Source organism: Phacochoerus africanus, chromosome 6 (genome assembly GCF_016906955.1).
Source record: "Phacochoerus africanus isolate WHEZ1 chromosome 6, ROS_Pafr_v1, whole genome shotgun sequence".
NCBI classification, from domain to species: Eukaryota; Metazoa; Chordata; class Mammalia; order Artiodactyla; family Suidae; genus Phacochoerus; species Phacochoerus africanus.
The window spans coordinates 40001275-40020843 of NC_062549.1; the positions used below are offsets into that span (position 1 = coordinate 40001275).

At 44.9% G+C, this 19569-nt stretch overlaps 1 protein-coding gene across 1 annotated transcript in view; it reads right to left on the bottom strand.

The window, feature by feature from the left end:
* The window catches only part of SDC2 (syndecan 2), a 127845-nt gene extending 117870 nt beyond the window's left edge, over positions 1 to 9975 (bottom strand). Inside the window, exon 1 of the mRNA XM_047783562.1 lies at positions 9405 to 9975. Coding sequence (XP_047639518.1) covers positions 9405 to 9464 — 60 coding nt within the window. The 5' untranslated portion in view covers positions 9465 to 9975. The remainder of the gene's footprint in view (positions 1 to 9404) is intronic.
* Between the last annotated feature and the right edge of the window lie 9594 nt (positions 9976 to 19569).

The following is a 19569-nucleotide window of genomic DNA, read 5'->3' on the forward strand; positions in this document are numbered from 1 at the left end:
AGGCCTGGCTTCAAAGTTTCAAAGGACAAGCAGACTCTCGTTAGGAGCTGATGCAGCTGGTGACTCCACGTTGCAGCCCACGCTTCTTTCACATTCTGAAAATCCTAGGCCCCTTAAGAAGTTTGCAACATCTACTCTGCCTGTGCTCCATAAATGAAAAAAATAAAGCCTGGATCACAGCACATCTGTTTCTAACATGGTTTTCTGAATATCTTAAGCGCACTGTTGAGACCTACTGCCTGGGAAAAGATTTCAAATTATTACTGCTACTGACAAGGTACCTGGTCACCCAAGAGCTCTGAGGAAGAGGTACACATGTCGTTTCCATGCCTGCCAACACAGCATGCATTCTGCAGTCCACGGATCAAGAAGTCATTCTGACGTTCAAGTCTAACTATTGAAGAAATACATTTTGTAAGGCCACAGACAGTGATTCTTCTAGTGGATCTGGACAAAGCAAATTGAAAACTTCCTGGAAAGGATTTTTACCACTCTAGATGACATCATGATTCATAGGATAAGGTGAAGAAAACATCATTCACAGGAGTTTGAAAGAAATGGATTCCAGCCCTTCTGTGTGAGTTTGAGGGGCTCAAAACTTAGGGAAGGAAGAAACTGCAGATGTGGTGGAAATAGCAGGAGAACTAGAATGAGGCAAGAATATAAAATGTGGAAAAGACAGTCTTTTCAGCAAGTGGTGCTGGGAAAACTGAAGAGCCACATGTAAATCACTGAAACTGGAACACAACCTCACACCATGCACAGTAATAAAATGGCTTAAAGACTTAAATGCAAGACAAGACACCATCATACTCCCAGAAGAGAACATAGGCAAAACACTCTCTGACATCAACCATACACATCTTTTCTTAGGTCAGTCTCCCAAGGCAACAGAAATAAAAGCAGAAATAAACCAATGGGACCTAAGCAAACTGCCAAGATTTTGCACAGCAAAGGAAACCATAAAAAACATTCTTTTTTAAACTTGAATGGATGAAGCGCTGCTTCCTAAAAACAAGCAAAGAAAGTAGTGTCTTGAGATAGAATCGGCTCCTGTTGAAGATGCTATCAAGAGTGTTGAAATGACAAGAAAGGATTTTGAACATGACTTTCTCTTCGTTGGTAAAGCAGAGGCAGGCTGTGTGAGGATTGACACCAGTTTTGCAAGTTCTACTGCGGGTAAAATTATCATATGGCATTGCACGCTACAGAGAAATCATGAAAGGAAGAATCAATCATTATGGTAAACTTCACCATCGTTGTGTTTTACGAAAACTGCCACAGCTGCCCCCAACCCCCAGCAGTCATTAACAAACATCAAGGCAAGACCCTCCACCAGCAAAAAGATCACAACCTGTTGAAGGCTCAGGTGACAGTTATGGCATGTCTTAGCAATGACGTATTTTTAAATTAAGGTACATACCTTGTTTTTTCAGACATAACAGACTACACTTACGAGAACACAGTACAGTGTAAACATACTTTTATGTGCACTGGGAAATCAAAAAACTTGTGTGGCTCACCTTATAGTGATAGTCACTTTATGGTACTGTTTGTTTTACGCTGGTGGCCTGAAACCAAATCTATGCTATCTCAGAGGATACTATACAAAAATAGCCCCAGTATCTTGAGATAGAGCTAGGCCTCCCCAAGTCAGAGAAAGAACCTCTTTGAAAAAGCAGGCTTCATCATGTATATTCTAGGGCTACCCTCTGAGCCAGAGTTTATCAGATGAGCCCATATAGTGTGCCAAGCCCCTACTCTTTAGGGAGGCAGGAAACGAGGAATTAGAATGTCAGTAACTAACAAGGGACACAGGGCATGGATAGGCTACTGGGTTAAAAGCTCCTACCTATTCTGTCTCACCTGATCCTAAGGACCTATTTTAGGGCATTCCAGTTTATTGATGAGAGGTTAGAAGAAACTTGCCCAAGGTTACACAGTAAGTGGATTCTAACCCAGGCAATTCTTACATCCATTGCCTGGGCTTTGAGCCACTCTACCACGCTGCCTGCTCCTTTAGATTCTGGCCATGGTCCCCATAGCACCGATACTGGGTTCCAGTGCTATAGGAAGGAACCAAAGGCAAGGCAGTTCAAGGCTCTTCTCTGGAAATGGAGATCAAGGCCAGAAACCAAAAGAGCCTGAGACCCCCTTTAGTGACTTATGCCTCAAAAAAGCCTCCAAGTTACATCAACAAGTCATGCTGTCATCTCTCTAGAATGAAAGTGAATTCTACCACCTCAGCTGCTCTTGGTGCCACACTGATTTACATTAAAAAAGATATGGGGGAGTTCCCGTCATGGCACAGTGGAGATGAATCCGACTGGGAGCCATGAGGTTGTGGGTTCGATCCCTGACCTTGCTCAGTGGGTTGAGGATCCGGCATTGCCATGAGCTGTGGTGTAGGTTGCAGACGCGGCTCGGATCCCGTGTTGCTGTGGCTCTGGCGGAGGCCGGCGGCTACAGCTCCGATTGGACCCCTAGCCTGGGAACCTCCATATGCAGCGGGTGTGGCCGCCCCCCCAAAAAAAACAAAAGATGGGAAAACATTAGACATTAGATCATGAATATTCAGAACAATGTATATAATCCTAGTACCTGATGAATACTTAGCTCAAATTAACTGATCACCACCAGCGAGGAGACTCACCTTTTTGTAAATAAATTCCTTGCTCCAGTAATAAAATAGCAAGTATCTGGCAGAAGCTTAATAATCACTTATTGATTAGGTTAATCATAACCTTGCTCCAATCACAGCCTGAAGCATATAGAAAAGATAAATATTAAAACAGTTTTTCTAGTTGACGTCATCATTTTATAGATGGAAGCTGAGCTCTCATTGGGATTAAATTGTTCATTACATGTATGCAAAATCACTTCTGCCTTCAACACTGTACATCTACTTTTGCTGTTTTTATATTCAACAGAAAGTCTTACAAAAATACATATTTAACTCTTACTCATTTTTTGGTATGAACTTGAGAAAAAGAGTTTTCCTTTAATAACTGGATATCTTGTCCCATGTGTCATTCTTACTATAAGACTAAACTCTATTAACTGCACATATTTCTGAAACATCAGTACTGTTTGTATTTAACATACCTGTGTAATCATAAGAAACAGCAAAATGTTTTGTAAAGAACATACTGACTGCATCTTTGCAGCATTGTTCACCAAACAGATTCAACAGCAGAGCAAAGAAATGTGAGAATATATTTTGTCTTTAATAACATTCTTCTATAGCGTGGATTCCAAGAGCATGACCTGGCTCTCACATCATCAACTGGTATACCAGTTGTCTTCACTCTGCTGATTCAAATGGGAGATTTCCAACGACTTTAAGGCTTCTCACCTTCTCCCAGTCCTACCAATTCGTTTGGAGATGCCCGAGAAAAACAGACATACAAAATTTACTTCAACAGTGTTCTTTCCTATTCGGAGGCCATCACCCCTCTAGCCTAATGTTGCCCTGGAAACAGTCAAAATGCAATGGAGATTTTTAATAGTAGGACTCACAACTCAAATTGCTTAAAGGAGAAATTCTTCCATGCATTTCTACACTTAAAAAGTTAAAATAGGGAGTTCCCATCATGGCTCAGCAGTTAACAAACCCGACTAGTATCCATGAGGATGCGGGTTCAATCCCTGGCCTTGCTCAGTGGATTAAGGATCTGGTGCTACCGTGCGCTGTGGTGCAGGTTGCAAATGTGCCTCAGATCTAGCATTGCTGTGGCATAAGCCAGCAGCTGCAGCTCCAATTTGACCCCTAACCTAGCCTGGGAACTTCCTCATGCCTCGGGTGCAGCCCTAAAAAGAAAAAAAAAAAATTAAATTAAATTAAAATAAAATACTTCCTACCTCTACTCACAGCTTCCCAACATTCCCTCACCTCCCAGGCCACCTCATTCTAGATGCCCAGTGGCGCTCAAGCATATGATGCTGCTATAACTCTTTCCTTCTGAGGTGCTAGAATCTCAACCCAGCTGGAAAACGTGGACATGGGAGGAAGCAGGAATGTACACAGATGGAAGGCACTGGACTCCAACAGTTTGTTTATTCTTCACACCAACTCTGTAGTGTTGATGAAACGCAGGTTGAGAGAGTCAAAATAGTCAAAACATGCAAACGAGCTCAGGTCTACCCCCAGGCTGGTGGATTCAACTGACCCCAGACCACACTGCCTTCAGTGGCCAGAGGGAAGCTAGGGACAGACCAACTCCAACTGCCCAAGCCACGGGCACCTGCCCTTAAATATGGAGCATCAAGAAGTGTTTACTGCAGGGGTCAAAGTGGAAACAAGCCCCATCCACCCAACCACCCAACTGTCCCCATGCCAATCTCTAGAACATCCAAGGACGAAGAGGCCTTAAGAACATCATACATGGTCTCTCAATTCAAAGCCAAGAAACAGAGCCCCAAAAGAAAAAAAAAAAAAAAGCATTTTCTGTGCCTCGGGTATCATTCCTATGTTCCCTCAGGTCATCCTCACAACAGTCACGCTATAAAGTCATTTTGGGGTGCACCTGATAAGCATATGCACGCACACATGTATGTATTTTTTAAGCGACTCAAAGTTACATAGTATCTTGTCCAAGACCTAACATGGAGTTAAATGGCAAAGTTCCAACATCTCCCCCATCCAAGCCCTCTGTCTCTGTCTGGTCCCCAGCATCATGTAGCTTCTAACCACTGGGAGCCCCAGGACTCACACAAAATAGTATGTAATAAAGGGGTAAAAGTGGGTAACTAGACCAGTGGTTTCCAAATGTGGCTAATTTATTAGCATCATCTGAGATGTCTCCTAAAAATACAGATCAGCCTCCCCCCCTTGCAGGCTTCTGACTGTGTAGGAGACCTTGAAATCTCTATTTTTACATACTTCCAGGGATTCTGATCATCAGTCTGCCTTACTCCTTACAGAAAGAGAAAAACAATGGCAGATCAGTCATGAAAGTCTATCTGGAGCTGGGATTTGAATCAACAGAATTTAAAGAGAGCAACACTGAAGAGGTGGCTATATCCAGGGAGCAGTGACAGTGAGAATGGTGGGTGAGTGTGGGGAGACATGATGGAGGGTGATCAGGAGGGATACACCAGGGAGATATCGTGGTCACACCATGAGAGCAAGGAAACACAATCAAAGTGGTACAGGATAAAGCAAACAGCAGGTGAGGTGAGCATCTGGGCCAGGATGGACAATGATAAGGCTGTTGACGTAGGGCACAAGCTGGTAAGGCCCCAACAAAGAAACATCTGAAGGGGAATGCCACCTGGATTGCCAGAATGTGAGCTCCGAGAAGACAAAGGGGCTACCTGGTTTGCTCTCACCTTGATCCTGAGCACGTAGGAGATGCTGAATAAACATCGTGGAGTGAACAACACATAGGTGCATTCTGTGGCCATCTAGTCAGCAAAGTCAACAAATGCCTCATCAAGGACTTGACGTCAAGACTCAAATCCCAAAGCCTGGCATTAAGATGACAGTACTGAGAGCTCCCGCTGTGGCACAACAGGATGGGCAGCATCTTGGGAGTGCTGGGATTAGGGTTTGATCCCCAACCCAGCATAGTGTGGGATAAGGATCCGGGGTTGCCGCAGCTGCAGTTTAGTTTGCAGTGGTGGATCTGATCCCTGGTCTGGGAGATCCATATGCTGCCAAAAAAGGGAAAGAAAAAAAAAAAAAAAGGATGATGGTACTGGCAGAGGTGACTAAAAAAAGATGAGCTTCTTTTTCACTACTTCTTAACTTTTCACTCAAACTTTATTTGGGCTTCTGGTGCATGAAAAATCAAGTGATTCTGAAATACGGGAATGTATCACCGACAGTGGCATGAACAGTGGGTCTTCTGTCTTGGGAACAAGAAAACGATGGGCCAGGTCTCATAGTTTGATTTTTGGCAATGAGCAGAGACAATCTCGTGAGAATCTAAACTCAGATGACATTCCTCACATGACCCAAGATCACTGCCAGCTGACATGCGGACAGCACAGTGGCTTAACCGGACTCCCTATAAACTTTAATGACAGAGCTGGCCAGGCTCTGTGTGGCTGGGTCAGCCTCCGGCTCCAGCAACCTGGGCAGATGCCAGGCCCCCTGACGCTGGCCAGTCCTGTCTCTGGGGGTTTCTGGAGACTTGAGAACTAGTTCTGCCCAAGGGGGAAAAAAAAATTCTAGATAATTTTTGAAATGCTTTCCAAATTAATGATTATTCAAGGTGCCATGTGTATAATCATGTTACACAGTCCTTCAAATGGCAAACACCATCAAAACTCTATGTTCCCGGTCCCAGGAGGCGGCGTTGGAGCATGTACTCAAATTCCTCTGCTCACCCACCTTCTGCAAACCTGATCGTAATAAGATCTTTCCTTCCTAAATGACATCTACCAACTGCTAATATCCAACTAACAGAGAAAAGGGCTCTTGTTTCCCTAAGATTCCCCACAGAGTTTGCTTCATTACTACAACAGCCCAAATATGTATTTTTAAAGAACTGCCAAAGGTTACATGGTGCCAATTTAATTTTTCCTTCGAATGCAAACTTTCCAATGCCTGTCTTTCATAATACACCGAGAGGAAATGCATGGGTCCAAATGACTTGACAAGTTTCTTTTAATTTAAACACATCTAAGCATGTGTAGAAAATTCCACTAGTTCAAAACGCTTCCTTTTCTTAAACATATTCCCAGGTCCAATTACGTGTTTATAGCCGGCTGCAATGTATTAGTTCTAAAGATAAACAGTCTCTTGTAAAAAATTGATAGAAAACCAACAGCATATCACTACTGCCACACTCTGTCAGTCCTTCCCCTCGCAAGGGCGGTGGGAAGGCTAAATCCACTGCCATGATCACGCTCTCCCTGCTGTCTCCAGCGCCCAGAAATAAAGCACCTCCAGTTCCCACAGACAGCTCTGAGCCTTGACTGCTGAGACCTCTTTTTTCCCCTCTTGAACTCAGTGTAAAATTCCAGAATTCACTAACTGTGGACAGCTTTCCTTTTTCCTTTTCTAAAAAAGAGAGGCTTTAAGCTCAAATGATCACGACTTCTAATTCCCAGGCAACAGTTGCAGTTTTCAAATTAAAATGCACAGGACTGGAAATAATGCACCTTAATGGCTGAACGTTGAAAAATTGCAGTCCTTCAACTTTGCCTACATGTATGCTGCTATACGTGAAACAAACAAGAGACTGAAAAGTCATTTAAAGGGATTATTGGCCATCCTGAGCTTGGAAACTGCTTCTATGGAGAAAAACTGACTCACTGGCTAACAAAGATTGCCGGCTACAGTCTCCAAGTTGACATTTTAAAAAATATCTAATCACCCTTTTGAATGATATACCAATTACTGAAAATGGTATCTGCCACAGTGAAAGAGCTCACTAGGAAAGCATCCAGTTCTGGTTGGAACTGAGAAATATTCAGACCCTAAAGACAGGGTTGGGGGGAAAAGATACCACCAGAGAAGACAAGTATCATTCAGCCAAAAAGCTTCCTTAAGATGCAAGGTCAGATTGACGCAAAAACCCAAAGAGACGTTCTTCTTTTAGAATCCCCAAACAGTAACATTTCCTAGCAAATTCCTGAACAGGACTCAGCAAAAAGGGACCTCCTTAACCCTGTACTGTTTTTTAGGCAGGCTTCTCCTGAATATCTTTAATTGGAATTCTCCCTTTGCCCTGTTTTGCAACAAGATGAGCAATAATGTTTTTCTGAAATAAACAGGGATTCTTTTTTCCCTTTTGGGGTGGAAAGAGCACAAAGTTCATAACTGGCTGGGAGAGGACCAATGCTAACAGATAAAACGATCATTTGCCACAGAGAAATGCTGATAAGGCTCAGAGTTTTATTTTACAGCCGGAGCACCCACATTTCCATCTACTCTGTTCCGTTTACAATCCTACCTGCTCTCCAATCTCAGAGTAACATTTGAGGACCCGATAGCATACACAGAGGCTCCCACACCGATGAAAAAATGCCCATCTGCTGCTCAGGGCCAAAGAGGTTTCCCGATTCCAAATGGGGGGGGGGAAATAACAGGCGAGGGGGGAAAACTCATGAAACCACCTTAAAGATGACATTAATTGTCTTCGAAAAGGCAGTTCAGATTATTAGAAATGGACAAGTTATTTGGTGGCACAAGGAGGAGATATGAGGAACCAGAAGGGACAGAAACAGCTGCACTCCCTAACCAAGGTCCCAGACCGCACTGAGGCTGCAGACGTGATCGGGGTGCTGGGATTCCACCCAGCCGGACAAAGCTCAGGGCGCCCAGGTAGGGGCCGTCACGCACAAATCAAAGCCCAGGAGGCAGTTCCCTTTAGAGGGCGCTCATTGGGTGTCGGAGGGAAACAAGCTCCAACCCCCAAAACGCGACCCAAAGGGGGAGAAAGCAAGTTCCCACCGCCGAGGCCAGGGAGGGAAGCTAGATGCCCGCTTTCGGGCCCGTGGGAGAAGAGACTCCTCCAAGCCTCGGTGCACCCCAGCCGGGGCCCGCGAGGACGAGCGTGGCGGGCTGGAAGCCCCGGTTCTCCGAGCAGCCAGGCGACCCGAGGCCGAACGCAGTGTCTCAGGCACCTCACCTCGCCCAGGGGCTGCACTTGAGCGCAACCCCTACCAAAATGCCCTCCTGTTCCTTAGGGCCCGCAAGCCGCCCCCCGACCCTCAAGGAGGTCGGGTCGTTGCAAGACTGGAAGTCCAGGGGTCCGCATCCTGGCATTTTGGGGCGCATTCCGCTCACCTCCCAAGGGACCGACGACTGTGCCTCCGCGGGTAGCTTATCCACGCAGTGTCTGCTCCCTTACCCCAGCCACCCGGAACATCAAACAAAAGAACTTTTGCAAACTTTCCTCTCCGGACACTCGCGGGTTTCTCAAAGCTGGGCCCCATCTCCCCAGAACGTGCATTCAATGGAGTAGGAAAGCTGGCGGCGGGGGGGGGCGGGGTGTGCTGACAAAGGGACCCCAAAGTTTCCAGGTCGTTCCTGGGTTTCCGGGAGCGCGCGGAGGGGACCAGTTCCCACGCAGCCCTATCCCGACATCCTCTCTCCGGCCACCCTTCCCCATCGGTCCTTCCCGGCCCTGAAGAAAGACCCTCCGAGGGCGAAGAAGTTGGGAGAGATTTCTGGGGCCTCTGCGGTTCGACAAAACTGCCATACTCTCATGCTGATCCCGGGGGACCTCCAGGCAACTCCAGGGAGCGGCGCTTTTCTGCGGGAAAGGGAGGAGGGAAGGGGCGGAGGAGCGAGCGCATTTGTCCCAGCAGATCCCCGGGGGCCGAGCTGACACAGCTGGGAGTGGGGGGCATCCCCCAGGTGGCGCTCCCCGACTCCCCGCGGGCTCTGCGCACCCCGCTCGGCCTCGACACCCTATGTGGCGCGCGCGCCCCCCTCCTGGCCCACTCACCGACTCCGCCGACACGCAGGCCACCAAGCCCAAGGTGAGCAGGATCCAAACGCGCCGCATATTCCCCGGGGATCGGCTGCTCCCAGCCGCCGCTTGCAACCAGAGAGAAGCGGAACCTCTTGCCCAGCGCCCGGCGCAGCCCGCGCCGAAGAATCCGAAGCGGAGCAGCCGCCGCGACCGCGGCTCCGGCTCGGGGGCTCGGGGGTTCGGGCTCGGGACTCCGGGGCGCTCGTTTCTTCTTCCTGCGCCTGCTCCCGCTGCCCGCGGCTGCGCTGGGGGAACGCGGCGCCTTCTCACTTGTTGGTTCCTACACTCCCGATGCCGAGTTGTTGCTCCGGGGAGGCAGCTCTCTGGAGCCCTTCTTGCTCTGCTGTAGTTTTACTCCTCCGCGGACTCCTTCCCCGTGTCGCGGCTTGGTTTCTGATTTTTGAGGAATAAATTAGATGGCTTGGAATGTAGCTGCAGCTGAAGTTTGGGGGCAGAGCGGTGGGGGCGCGAGATCCGCGCGGCTGGAGCTCTGGGAGTATCTGGAGAGAAGCGCGTCCGGCAGGGCTAGTGGCTCCGCGGCTGCGCCCCTCCTCCTCCCGCGCCGCCGCCTCCCTCCCAGGGTCCTCCTCCTCCACCTCCTCTTCTCCTCCCGCTCCCTCCCTCCCTCCCCAGCCAGCTTCTCTGGGCTCCTCCGGGCGACTCGGGAGAGGAGGCGGCTGTGTGACTCCCTGCTAAACCCGGGAGAAATTCCTACAGGATTACACCGCGATTGGCAGCTCGGGGGACCAGTGGCCGCCGGCAGCTCCGCGCTGTGGCTGCTCTGGGTCTGCTCGTCTGCAATCTGTGCTCCGGCGCTCCTTTATTTTCTGGCTTCCTTCTCCCCTTACCCCTTCGCCTTTTCCTCTCGCCTCCCCCTTGCTCCTTCTCTGTTTTCTCTTCTCTTTCACTTTTCTGGAGAAAGATCGGTGAAGCGACGAGACATATTTAGCTTTTCTGCCGGCTGGAATTCGACCAGTAGCAAGAAGCTGCTTTGAGAGTTGGAAAAAACACACACACCAAGTTTACAGATGCTTTCAAGCAGTGTAAAGTGTTCATAAATCGCTAGTTCATGAAAATTGTATTTTAAAAGCGAAAACAATAAACGTAATAAAAGTGTGTTGAGCATTTCCCACCCACCCTAACGCCCCCCCCCAAAAAAAAAGGCTCCCATAAACCCAAAACGCAACCCTTTAAAAGCTCATAATTTCATTAAGGGCTTAAATACCATTTCTGCCTCACACACGGTTTAAGCCCTGAAGGCATTTTATAGGCTCCATTTCAACATAGAGGTGTTAATGTTTGGAAGCTACAAATAGGGCAATTTGATGAGAAATTGGATAGAGACCCTGAACAATAACAGATTGAAGAGAACTTCAAAGAAAAGCGGTATAAAGTAATTTCTAGTTTGAAGAAAATGATGAGCATGTGTTTCCTGAATGGAAGTAATTGGTCCCAAGTATTTTGTGGTGAAATCTTTTTTTTTTTTTTTTCAGTTCTGTGTCTCTAGTGCACTACCGGACATGGCAAACTCCCTGCCAGTTTCTACCACTATTTTTCTCTCTAATTTCTGGAGTAAATGAATTGTAGAGCCAGTCTGCTCCTAGAATGCCCACTCCAGGAGACCAGCGACTTTTCTGTCTTGTTCACCACTGTATTCTCATTCCTGTTGCCTAAAGATATACAATACATATTTATTGGATAAACTTTGATCTAAAACTCTATACTGCATAAGAGTTGTGAGCCTTTAAGAAACCTAGATGTAGATATATAGACACCAGACCTTGATACTTTTTGAACTTAGAATAATATACAGTCATACTCTACGGAGGATAATGTGAGTATGTATATATGCATGTGTGACTGGGTCACCTTGCTGTACAGTAGAAAATTGACAGAACACTGTAAACCAGCTATAATGGAAAAAATAAAAATTATTTATATATATATATATTTACAGTCATACTCTAAGTGCGAACTACAATGTCTTAGCAACCTCTCACCATAAGAAATCTCAGAGAAAGAAATTTAGAGAACTAGAGAGAACTTTAGAGAATGCTAAGTCTGAGACATTGAGCTCTTTGGGTTTTAAGTCCCAACTACCAAGCTCCCAACAGGCAAATCTAAGGTATTGGCAGCCAAAAAGTAACATGGAAAAATGGAAAAGTGAAGAAAAGAAAAAAATATCAAGGGACTGAGCATTATAACATCAGACGCTTCTGATTCCACCAAAACTGAGCTGGCCCCTGTGGGTCAGTGTGGGTCTGGCTTGGGTCTTGGAGGAATGAACTATATATTTTTAAAATAGATTCTTTGTGGGTTGAACACAGGTAGACATGGCCATTCCCACTTCTGCAGAACTTCCAGTCCAGGCGTCACGGTCATCCTATAACCTCCATGAATGTGTGTTAACAGCCCCCCTGCTGCAAAAGAGGATCAGGCTACACACCCTAAGTTAGCAGCTTCTAAGGAGGGAGCTTCAAACCCAATTCTATGGATCTCCAAACCTGTGGGTTGGAAGAATTCATTTGTGAGTCATAGCATTTCTTGAGATGGGGAGACTTCTGAAGGAGTTTCCAAAGGACAAGGAGCAATGGTGAGAGAAATGTACAGAGCCATAAAATGTCACTCTGCCTCTTAGAGACCCAGTCTACTCTCCAGGCTTTGGGCAAGGCCACACCCCTTTTCTCCCCAGCAGTTAAGAACCCATCAAATAAGTTAGAGTTCCAAAGAAAGGGGAAAAGGCATTTCTCTGCTGGCTCTCACAGCTATAGCTGTTTATTGAGGCATCCAGCTAGAGAGGCATGGCGACTGCTCTCTGATTCAGCTGGGGTAGACAGTGATAAAACTGAATTAGCAGATGCATCTGTTGAAGGAATGTATCTGGGCACATGAGGACATATTCCAAGGCTCTTGACATTTATGAGACTCTCGGTGACTTGGTATTTTTCACAATGGTCATGTAGCCTTGAGAGCATGTACAACAAGGCCATGGTGCTATTTTGAGAGTCATAGAATATCAGCAATATGATAAACAAATGTTCATGATCTTGTGCTCAAAATGCCTGAACAGGTGTAGTCAAAAGGATAATCTGACTGTGTGAAAACCACAGTGAAACCACTTACACAAGAGCTGGCTGCAAAAAAGTTACCCATGCTGAGTGGGAGTGGGGGACGTCTCCTGGCCTTAGAAACATGGCTAAACTTGGCAATGGTGAAGGCCCTGTCTTTGTCTGTTTGGGCTGCTATACGCAAAATATCGTAGACTGGGAGGCTTATAAACAACAACAATTTTGTTTCTCATAGTTGTGGAGGCTGGGAAGTCCAAGATCAAGGCGCTGGCAGATTCAAGGGTCTAGTGAGAGCAATCTTCCTAGTTCATAGATGGCTGTCTTTTCTCTGTGTCCTCATATGGAGAGGAGGTGAGAGAGGTTTGGGGAACCTCGTGTAGAGCTGCTAGTCCTATCTGTGAAGGCTAGGCTGTCATGACCTGAGCACCCCCAAAGGCCCCACTGCCAAATACCATGACTTTAGAGGTTAGGATTTCAACATATATACTTTGAGGGAACACAGACATTCAGCCTATAGCCACCAATTTATGCATTTTGCTAATTGGATTTTTTTTTTTTTTGTCTTTTTAGGGCCACACCGGCGGGATATGGAGGTTCCCAGGCTAGGGGTCTAATCAGAGCTACAGGGCTGGCCTACACCACAGCCACAGCAATGTGGGATCCAAGCCATGTCTGCGACCCACACCACAGCTCACAGCAATGCCAGATCCTTAATCCACTAAGTGAGGCCAGGGATCGAACCCTCAACCTCATGGTTCCTAGTCGAATTCATTTCCGCTGTGCCATGATGGGAACGCTTGGATTTTTTTTTTTTTTTTTAACCCTACGAGGACTGATAAGGTAGAATTCTGTGGAGTGTTATCTAATATGCTAAGTGTAGCTTGTGAGGAGAGCCACAGGCTCCTGTCTAATATATACTTTCAGGGTCTTCATTTGAGGACCATGTTTTGACGGGCACAGCAAATACAACCACCACCAATCCCCTCCCAAATAGCTTCACTGATTGCTACAGAAGAAACACTCTACGTCAAGAATCTCAGAAGAAAATATAACAAATGGACCCACAGAGAGCCTAAGAGGCAGAAATGTAAAAATTAAGAAATAATGCTCACAAGACAAAATGAAGTCATGGAAATGAAAACTAGTGGAGACATATTTTTAAACCTCAGCTGACACATTGGCCTCTGTCATTATGGTATCTAAGGATATCATATTATAACTGTGGACAAGCAGGTGCTGTGTCCCAGGGTGAGCTGTCAGAGCAGGAACCTGCAGAAGGCACATATGCCACTTGGTTGTTCTCGGTTGTTCTTCCACTCGCCATCCTCTGGAATTCTCCCAGGGGTCTATGCTAGAAATCCATTTAGTAGAATCAGACCTGACTAGATTCATTTGGAAGATGCTAGAACCTGAGCCTCAGAGGAAATCCAACCTGCCAACTATTAATTACTGATGCTAATCATGGCAAGTGAGTGGAGGCCATGATGAAAATCTACAGGCAATTCCCCCCAAATTTATTCGTTATTCTTTTTTTTGTCTTTTTGCTATTTCTTTGGGCCACTCCCGCGGCATATGGAGGTTCCCAGGCTAGGGGTTGAATCGGAGCTATAGCCGCTGGCCTACGCCAAAGCCACAGCAACGCGGGATCCGAGCTGCATGTGCAACCTACACCACAGCTCACAGCAACGCTGGATTGTTAACCCACTGAGCAAGGGCAGGGACCGAACCCGCAACCTCATGGTTCCTAGTCGGATACGTTAACCACTGCGCCACGACGGGAACTCCCCAAATTTATTCTTAAGCTCAATCTTTCCACTCACTTTCATCCACCCTTTTGCAGGGAAGTTGGCTGATATGGGTTTCATAATTTGATTCGGTGCTAATTATGGAACAAAATGGTCACATTTTAAGCAACAGGACACGGGCAGGAAAGTCAAAATTGTAGAATACATGAATTATCCCCTAAATAAACAGGAGGCAAAACACCCTTATTGGTCTCCCTAACAGAGTGGCATGGTTCTTCAAAGACTGGCAAAACCTGATAGTCATTCATTTGATTAACATACATGGATCACTGCCTCTTGCCGGGTGCTCATGGAGTAGACGCGTAAATTTTCTTTTCTTGTTTTGCCTTTTCTAGGGCCACTCTCTCAGCACATGGAGGTTCTCAGGCTAGGGGTTGAATCAGAGCTGTAGCTGCCGGCCTACGCCAGAGCCACAGCAACGCAGGATCCAAGCTGCGTCCTCAACCCACACCACAGCTCACGGCAACACCAGATCCTCAACCCACTGAGCAAGGCCAGGGATCGAACCCACAACCTCATGGTTCCCAGTCAGATTCATTAACCACTGTGCCACCATGGGAACTCTGCGTAAATTTTCTTGAAACATGTTAAGAGTTCATACATTTTAGACTAAGAGTTATCCTCAAGTTACAAATCTGTGACTAAGGTCCTTGTTGAATTTTATCCTAAAATCAGATATGAAAATTGAGAGAAAACATTATTTATAGACTGCATCATTCTTGGGCATCATTTTCCTAAGAGCCAGACTTGGACATGCGGATTCAGGAAGGTTCCATAAAGACATCTTCGAATTATTTGCATGGCCTTTGTGAATGTCCACTTGGACAGGACTATATCATCTTGTCTGATTTTATGTAAAATGGTACTTTCTGTGGACTAGTATTTAATAGCAGCAAGCCCTACCCCTTCACTCTTCTTAGAGATCCACCGTCTCCAAGGCCTTGGAGCGAAGCCCTGCATACTCTATACTAAATGGTCTCACACCTCCTTGCTCACAATTATGCAGAGCAGGACTGGATGTGAAGAGAGACAATTTATTAGTGGGCCAGATGCAATCCAATCCACCTTTCAGATCATTAAACCAAGGCACTCAGAGTCTAACTCAATTGTACCGTCATCCCAAACTGGTAAGGGGTGCTCGTGTGCTAAAATGAAAGGAGCTGATCTGCAGTGGAAAGAATAAAGCAGGTGAACAGAGAGAACAAGGAACAGAGAACACATGGAGTTTCCGTTGTGGCTCAGCGGGATAGGGATCTGATGCTGTCTCTGTGAGGTGGCAGGTTTGATCCCTGGCCTCGCTCAGTGGGTTAAGGATCCAATGTTTCGCAAGCTGTGTAGTAAGTCACAGATGCGATTCCAATGCATGGCTGTGGTGTAGGCCTCAGCTGCAGCTTGGATTCATCCCCTGGCCCAGGAACTTCCATATGCTGCAGGTGCAACCATAAGAAGAAAAAAAGAAGAGAAAAGAAATAGAGAGCATGTAACTCCAGATTAGTAGGTTCCTGATTTTCTTTGTTCAATTCCTTTCCTAGCCTCTTTTGAGACCCAAATCAACTTGATTCCTTTACAAGCTAGTCTCGTATCCTGAAGGTAAATTCTCCATTTTCCCTTAGTCAGTTTAAGAGAGTTTCTATACCTGATAAGCAAATGATCCCAGACAGAGCTGAAAAGGAGGCAGAGTTTTGACTACCTTACCTTTTCTTGGAATAGAATAGAACCCTTGCCATTTAGTGCTTTACAGGCATATATGAGTAAAGAACAATTTTAGTGAAGACAAACTCCTATAAAAAATATTTTGATCTTTAGAAAAAATTTAGGAAAAAGGTTTACCTTATTAAATTACCTCATTATTGAATTAAATGAGGTATCTTAACAATTCTAAAAGTAAAATAGAATACATAGACAGTTCTCTGAATAGAATGGTATTAATACTGGGACCACCTGCAGGCTAATCCTGGAAATTGCTTCATTGTACATTCTTCTAAAGCTCTAGAAGGCAAAGTGCACAAACATCCAGGTGTGAAATGTTACAAATTATTTCAGGTGGTGAAATGCGAAACAGGTAGTATGATCAGGCTTGGGTAAGTTGTTAAATAACCCAATATATTAAAGAGACAGAACATGTAGCCTCTTACACTGGCTGTTAGGGGAAGCTGAACACTGCAGTGGGTAACAGCTCAGGCTTTGGCAACAGACATACTGAAGTGTGACTCCCAATCCCACCCCTTTATGGTGTTTTAAGAAACCTTAATGCCCCAGCAAGCTACCGAATCTAAGCCTCAGTTTCCCCATCTGCAGATTGGAAATAATAGGGTTATGGCATGGAATCTGCGAGCTAACATCAAAGGAGTTACTTTGTACGTAGGGAATTTCCAATAAATGTCAGTAGTCTCAATAAATGCCAGTTGTCATTTTTAGTATTTACCCTGCCTGTTCTTTCAAGTTTCTGGTTAATCCTCACTTGCCCCTTAAATGTCAGTTTAGAAGTGTCCTTACTGGCAAATATTTGAATGCCTAGTATGTGGCATACACCTGCTCCAAATAGCCTTTCTGACCCTCCTCGACTGAATAAGAGAACTTAAGACACTAATTCTCACCTACTAATTATAACCTAGGATAGACTATTTGAGTATTAGTAACATTTGCTCATAGAAGTATTTCTCTTGTGGTAAAAGTACAAACAAAAAGCTAAGTAGCATGAAGAGGGGCATGAGAAACAAGCGTTCTTGTCATTCTACCTCTAAAACAAAAAATGCACCTTAAGAAATTTAACCTCTAATAAAAAACTTAGAGGAAGAGCATAAAAATCCAAAATTGTAAGATCTGAAATGGAAGTAAAGAGAATCCAATTGTTAAAACAAATCAAAAATTACTCTTTTGAATTCAGATAGAAATAAGGAAAATGGAGTTCCTGTCATGGCTCAGTGGTTATCGAATCTGACTAGGAACCATGAGGTTGCGGGTTTGGTCCCTGCCCTTGCTCAGTGGGTTAAGGATCCGGCGTTGCCGTGAGCTGTGGTGTAGGTTGCAGACACAGCTCGGATCCCACGTTGCTGTGGCTCTGGCGTAGGCCGGTGGCTACAGCTCCGATTCGACCCCTAGCCTGGGAACCTCCATATGCCGAGGGAGCGGCCCAAGAAATGACAAAAAGACCAAAAAAAAAAAAAAAAGAGAGAGAGAGAGAGAGAAATAAGGAAAATGCTTCTGGGAAGGAAAAAATACAGTCTATCAAGAAGTCAGAATTCAGTATGTCTACTTTTTGCCCTTTTTTGCAAAGCTATTAGTAAGGCACGAAAGGAAGGGGAGTTGTCGGCAGATTTCATTCCAGCCTTGCATTGTAAAAGCATATCTTCCCACCCACCCACCACACCCCAGCATCCCAAGGTGATCTCTGTGAACAGCCCAGACTGAATGTCTCCTTTTCACTCCCTGTTCTTATAATCCTGTATCTTGTTCTTATTTATTTTACAAAATAGGATTCCATTAGACAATTTCTCACTTTTTTTTTTTTTTTTTTTGCCATGCCCTTAGCATAAAGAAGTTCCCAGGACAGGGACTGAATCTGAGCCGCAGCTGTGACCTGCACCACAGCTGTGGCAATGCCGGACCCTTCACCAACTGACACCGCCAGGGTTCAAATGGGCACCTCCACAGGGACCCCAGCCACTGTAGTCAGGTTCTTAACCCAGGGTTCCACAGCAGGAACTCCAACACTTTTTCTTGCAGAAATTGCTCCAAGTCACTAGACAGAACTTTTCCTTTTTTTTTTTTTTTTTTAGTGGCTTCTTATTTCCCTTTGGTGTGGGTATTTCATACTCCATATAGCCAGTTCCCTGGACGAGGCACACATTCTGTTTCCAGTTGTTTCCTGCAATCTTACAGGAAATATCTAGTGCATACTTCCTTAATTCCTGGTGATTTTCTTTCTGAAGTCTAGATTTCCAAGAGTGAGATTGTTTGGGTTGGCGAGTATAAATACTTTTAATTTTATGAGATGTTTTTGACAGTTTCACAACAAAAAGTTCTCACACTTCCAACAGTGACGTTTGAGACTGTGCTTTTCCTTTCTCCATGTCCAGCCAGCAGTAGGTGTCAGGTTTTTTCTTGGCCCATTTGGTAAGTATGAAGTGACAGCTCATTGCTAGTGTTATGTGTATTTTCCTGAGTTTGAGTGCTTTAGAGCATCTTTTTTTCTGTATTTGTTATATTTGGAGTTGGTCTTTTGTGGATTATCTGTTTATATCTTATTCCCATTTTTCCACATGGTACCACACCTCTTTCTTATGCGTTCTTATATGATTGCTATAAATATATTCATCTACAGCTGCGGTATTCATCCATCTTAACTGTATTTTGTAATATACACTACAATCTATTTCCAGTTCTCTATTCTATCCACGGATCTCTTTCCATGTCTCACCATAGTCTTTTGACTACTTTGATGATATAGTACCTTCTTTTTTTTTTTTGCCATTTCTAGGGCCACTCCCACGGCATATGGAGGTCCCCAGTCTAGGGGTCCAATCGGAGCTGTAGCCACTGGCCTATGCCACAGCCACAGCAATGCCACATCCGAGCTGCCGCTGCAACCTACACCACAGCTCATGGCAACGCAGGATCCTTAACCCACTGAGCGAGGCCAAGGATCGAACCCACAACCTCATGGTTCCTAGTTGGATTCGTTAACCACTGAGCCACGATGGGAACTCCATATAGTACCTTCTAATATTTCCAAAACCAATCTTCCTACCCTCCCTAAATACACATTGTTTTCTTTTCTTCCCCCCACACTTTTCTTGGATATCTTTGGGTATTTTTTCTTCCAGATAAATTCTAATGATTTTTAGCAAATTAAAATAAACCATTTAAGAATTTTGTTTGGAATGGAAGTAAATTTATTATTGGTTTTGAGACAACCAATAATGTGATAAGATAGGATATTGTCATATCAAACCAGAAAATATTATATTCAACTTTCTTCAGATCTTTTGCTGTTGTTGTACCTTTTGTTATGTTCAGATCTTGAAATGTGTTTTTAGAAGATTTTATAGTTTCCTATAGATCCTGTGAACCTCTTGTAATAGACAGTCCCATTTTTATTTTATATCTATCTTGTCACTGTTATAAACAGAGAGTCCCCCATTTTCATTTAGGAAGTTATTGCTAGAGGAAGACAGTCTTATCCTTTAATATTTATTCTGTATACTACAATCTTACAACATTATTTAGTTTATCTAGTACATTTTTTACTAGAGTCTCTTGGAT